The sequence below is a fragment of the Arachis duranensis genome, chromosome 8 (genome assembly GCF_000817695.3).
Source record: "Arachis duranensis cultivar V14167 chromosome 8, aradu.V14167.gnm2.J7QH, whole genome shotgun sequence".
Classification (NCBI taxonomy): Eukaryota; Viridiplantae; Streptophyta; class Magnoliopsida; order Fabales; family Fabaceae; genus Arachis; species Arachis duranensis.
Window position 1 is genome coordinate 48240669 of NC_029779.3, and position 5552 is coordinate 48246220.

Consider the following 5552-nt stretch of genomic DNA (forward strand, 5'->3'; position numbering starts at 1 on the left):
GCAAGAGAAAAATTAGATTATTTTTTGAAAAATTATATTATAATATAATTCAATATGAGCTCTTAACAGATAGGAACATCAATCAGAATAGACAAATTGCTTAAAATTACTTGGATATAACTTAATTATTTCAACCCTATATAATGGGTGGGACCATGAAGAATAATATTTACTTCAAAAACAAACGGTTGAGATCAAATAGCAGAAGCTGTCCAATTAATTTGATGCCACCAAGTTAACAAAAACGCTACCATAAGAGAGATCCTTACAAAAAGGGAACAACTTTTCTAGTTTTTTCACATCTCTATATAAAAGGGTCAATTCTCCTAACTAGGTCTCATTCATTCATTCATTCCTTCTTGTTATAATAAAAACTATTCAAACTCTTCTAAAAAGGTCACTTTCTTCCTTCCAAAGCTTCTTCTATGGAAACTAACACCAATATCAACATCAAGAGAAGAACTACAACCATGGATCAAGAATCAGAACAACAACAATTCGAGGACTTGCTTCCGGTCATGGCCGAGAAACTCGACGTGGAGACATTCGTCTCTGAAATTTGTGGGGGTTTTAAACTCCTAGCAGACCCTGAAAAGGGCGTGATCACGAGCGAGAGCCTGCGTAGGAACGCGGCTCTCCTCGGCATGGAAGGGATGAGTATGGAGGATGCTGAGGATATGGTAAGACAAGGTGATCTTGATGGTGATGGAAAATTGAATGAGACCGAGTTTTGTATACTTATGGTTAGGCTTAGCCCTGGCATGATGGAAGATGCTGAGTCATGGCTTGAAAAAGCAATTGAAGAAGAGCTAAGGAAATTCTCAACTTAAACATAAATTTATAACATGTAAGTTAATTATATTAATATATGTATGTAATCTTGACAATTTTATTACTTGGATAAGTTTAATGAAGCTAATCTATGTCATTAAAGTGAAGGGTGTATTCAATTAGAGGTTTTTATTTGGATAGTTAATTCAAATTTAACTGATTATAATTAGTTTGAGTAGTGTTATTTGAATATCTAAAAGTTTATAGCAGTGAAATACTAAAGTACGATATAAGAATAGAAAATACGAGTTTAAATTATTTTTTATTTATCCGTATTTAAACTCAATTTAATTTGTGTAAAAATATAAGATGTTAGATTTGTAATTATTGCAGAAATCTCTTATTTGTTATTAATGAAAAGAATCTCTCTTGTGAAGCATAGGATTGGTGGGGTTTTTTAGAATTTATAACATTAGTAATTATTACTAATTAACATCATTTGATAGCTTAATATTCAGAAAATGAATCCTCTCCAGTTTTTTTAACACTTGACAAAATACAGTTTAATCTCTCACCTTTGATTCTATAAGTAAGACCAGAAATAAATAAGAAAAAGAGAATAATAAATAGTTAGATTAAGCACTGGATACCATCCAGTTTTTTTTCACCGGAGAGAATCCACTCTCTAATATTTATTAGGCATTCTAATATGTACACATAATATTTTTGTTTCTTTTCTCAAATGTATATTAAATAGAGTTATATCAACTTTAAGCTATTAACTCAAGTGCTTAAAATTGAGCTTCATTAGATATAGCACTTCCATAATTGAAATGAGAAAAAGGAAAGAACCATTGACCATTAATTAGTGGCTTTAAGTCTTTAACTGTCAAAGAAATGATATTGATAGATGGTTTTAACCTCCAAAAATAAACTATTGAAGAATGATGTTACTATCAGATGCTACAAAATTTTAGCACCCACCATTTTGTTGATCATGATGCCAATATGTACACGTATGGATAAGATCATTTTGTTCCCAAACACATGGCAATGTGATATCAACATGATCACACCAAATCCTCCAAAGAAAGAGGTGTCTTATTATTTCATTTAATGTTACACTTTACAGTTTGGTAAACAACTATATGAAATTTCCAATACTGGATTAATAAGAGAATACTAGTGGTTTTAACTATTATCAAGTAAAACATCAATTAATCGTTTAAGCAAATATTATATTATTGAACGTAATATATTTTTAGATATACATAAATAAAATTTTTCAATTATATATTTATTAATATTCATCCGATTTTGGTAAAATTTAATAGATAAAATATATATCTTAATCATTTCAATAGTTAGGATCATATACATTTTTAGCACTTTAAGAAATACTAAAAAAAAACCATGAAATCTCTTGTGAGTTCCTGGAATTAGTAACACCCAACAACTTGAAATGAAAAAAGGCAGCTTGTCCAATAATCAAAGCAATTAGAAAGTTCCAAATTCAGTGGTAAATGGTGACTCAGATAATAGCACGAGGGTAGAATGATATTGATTTTCAATAATAGTACTGTAGTAGACTAGTAGCAGATAAATAACATGTCACTGCAAATATATGCATTCATAATAATTCCTATAACCACAATTGGCATGGACTTACAACAAAGCTATTTGCAAAGCCAAACCAAATCAAACTAAAAACTGTGGGGAGTACCCTTTACTACACAATGTATCATTCCATTAGTTACTCTAACAACCAGAAAGTTAAAAAAAAAAAAAAGGTGCCACTCGCGCCTGCTTCTTTACCACAGAAAACCGGGTCCCGGACCTAGCCTAAGTCCTTGACCTTCGAACTGGTGAACGGCTGTAGATACCAAAAAAAAGAAGCAGCTGCTTGAGCTATAAAATAAAATTAAATCATGCAATGGCCAGTGATAAATATATTGGATATTATACCTGCGGTATCTGCCATAATCAGGACTCCTGTGCCTGCCATAATCAGGACTCCTGTGCCTGCCATAATCAGGACTCCTGTGCCTGCCATAATCAGGACTCCTGTGCCTGCCATAATCAGGACTCCTGTGCCTGCCATAATCAGGACTCCTGTGCCTGCCATAATCAGGACTCCTGTGCCTGCCATAATCTGGGCTCCTCTGCCTGCCGTAATCAGGACTCCTACGCCTGTCTGGTCCATTATATCTATCATACACAGGGCTGCGTGGATGACCGTAGTCAGGACTTGGCCGCCTGCGATAGGCCGGACTCGGTGATCTGTCATAACCACCTCGTCTCGGACTGTCATAATTGTCACCCCTATCACCATCATCCCTCAGTGCATACTCCACAGACACCACCCTGTCCAGTATCTTACTGCAAACAAAATGAGACCAGAAATTCATTATTTATACATAGCATTAGCACAAGAAACCAGCAAATTCTTACCACTAGATATCGCAGTATCACAATTCACAACACTGACCTCATATTTGTACACTCAAGAGCTTTCGTAGCATCTTCTTGTGTTTCAAACTGCACAAATGCGAAGTTCCTACGAATTCGAACATGAAGAACCTTCCCATAAGGTTCAAAGTGCTTTTCTATATCCCGAACTCTAGTACGAATTGGGTCAAAGTTGATCACAAATAGGGTTTTTGTCGGCTTCTGGTTTGCCCTTGAGCCATCACGATGACGCCCACGTTCACCCTGTAATGGTAAAACAAACAGACAACACAGATTACATAGGACATTGTTTTAGTCTGACAAAATGACAATCTCATCAAGAAGTAAATACAACCGAACATGCTAAAAAAAATAGTACCATACCCTAGCCCATTCAACAGAGAGCCTTCGCTTTTCATAGCCAAATGGAAAATTGTCAAGTGCACGAATTGCTTCTTCAGCATCACGCTCATCCTCATAATAGACAAAAGCAAAACCTGCAACGGAACTAGTATTAGAGACATAAATAATGATGAAGTGCTTCAAGCATGTTATCCCTCACCAGAAGTACATCAGCCAAATCAGGAAATCATTTTTCCCTGTCAGGAACAAAGGAATACAACACCTGAAAATATGAGTGGGGGTCTGATGGGCAAGAAGCTGTAGAGAGGCGTGGAATGATGGATAAAATCATGATTGCAATTATAAGGTTTAAATCCAAAATTCAGATCTGATATTGTGAGTGCCAAGCATGCTTCTCCATTCAGACAGCACAAGTGAATTCAGAAATAGTACATTGATGCCCTATATGCATTGAAGCTAGGCATGGCTTAATAAATTCATTGATTGATTGATTGATGGTCCCCTATGTACATTCTGATGGATGTCAAGTGTTGGGTGATGAGGTAAGTGAGTGTTGAATAATCAGGTATGAAAATGCAGAGAGCAAGCAAGCAAGAGGGTTCGCTTCCAAAAAGGAAAATTGCAGAGGTTGGCGAGCCAAAAGATAGAACCTCAACGTATTTTTCCTTAGAGAAAGTTCCTGCGTCAAAACAAACACTTAAAAATCCAGAGGATTTCCCTAAAGACATTGCACAATTTTGGTGTTTTTTTCATATATTTTCCAACAGGTTATCCGAACTAGGCAATTCAAGCCACAAAAACTACTCACATGTCCGCGCCACATCCAAAATATCGCCGTCGCAATATCTTAGGTTTCAGTGGCCTGTTTAGATCAAACATCAATCATATTTTTACAAAATGTGGTTTCTTGTGAGTGACAATCCCACTTCACAGCTCACTAATGAAAGTTACTATTAAAAAATCTTCATCATTCATTCCCTAGTCGACACAAGCAATTACCACCGATGAAATTGATCATTCAGAATGCCGCATTAAAAGATATACAAATAAATGAAAAAATGCATTTCAGCTAAACAAAATTGCAATTTGAAAGACACTAGAGCTAATACATTCAAAAAATTAAAACCTGCACTTGAGCCATTCATAACCAATCAGCAAAACTTTTTACCACATTACAGAATTAATAAAAAAAATTACCAGATTTCATGTCAACGCGGTCAATTCTTCCATACTTTGAGAACAATCGCTCCAGCTCCGATTGTCGTGTATCATACTCCAAATTCCCAGCAAAAACAGGCCTCATCTTCTTCTTTTAACCTTTATCAAACAGAAGAACTCAAAATCAGCCCAACAATTAACTAACAAAAAAAAAAAAACCTAGAAACAGATAAACCAAAGAACAGAGAAATATCCAAATATCTTGGAACTTAAGAACCCTCATCGCATAGATTTTCACCTCTGCAATATTCACAAACCCTAAAATGTGAAGGGAGGAGGAAGAGGTTGGAGGAGAAAAAACTCAAAAAGGCGTACTCGAAAATGGGGAAAAGCGTGGAATTTTTGGTGTGCGCCATTTTCAGCGTAGTTTGGAATAATCCAATAATCCCCAACGGGCAAGACTGCGATGGGCCTAGGATGACCCGATGAAGAGCGGGTTTTGATTGGGGGCGGGGCGGGATCGGGTTTAGGGTATATCCGCCCCGGTATTTATCTTTTAGAAATTAGGGTTTATTTCATTCGGTGCGTCACTCTTTCTTCTTCGGTGCCTCACTCTTTCGTAAATCACAAATTCTCAATCCTCACTCTTTCTCCCTTATGGATATCGATAACCTTTTACTGCTCGCCAATGTCGTACAGCAAGTGCAAATGCAACAGGCTGCTGGCGTAGCTGCTGACGTAGCCGACCCCGGAGAAGTCATCGATCCTGCCGGTGACAATGAGAACGCTGAAGCTGCCGCTGCCCATGGTGC

General features: G+C 36.4%; 2 protein-coding genes across 2 annotated transcripts; one reads left to right on the forward strand and one right to left on the reverse strand.

Annotated features, from left to right (window-relative positions):
- Positions 1-322: 322 nt before the first annotated feature.
- LOC107463472 (calcium-binding protein KIC) lies at positions 323-938 on the forward strand. The gene has a single exon (XM_052252397.1). The coding sequence runs from the start codon at positions 426-428 to the stop codon at positions 828-830; it is 405 nt and encodes a 134-aa protein (XP_052108357.1). The 5' UTR covers positions 323-425; the 3' UTR covers positions 831-938.
- Positions 939-2310: 1372 nt separating this feature from the next.
- Positions 2311-5180, reverse strand: LOC107463522 (serine/arginine-rich splicing factor RS31). Its single transcript, XM_016082328.3, has 7 exons — positions 5039-5180; positions 4780-4899; positions 3604-3716; positions 3260-3483; positions 2890-3150; positions 2737-2745; positions 2311-2644 (listed from the first exon to the last, which is right to left on the reverse strand). Exons 2-7 carry the CDS (start codon positions 4883-4885, stop codon positions 2614-2616), a joined length of 744 nt encoding a protein of 247 aa, XP_015937814.1. The 5' UTR covers positions 4886-4899; positions 5039-5180; the 3' UTR covers positions 2311-2613.
- Positions 5181-5552: the final 372 nt, after the last annotated feature.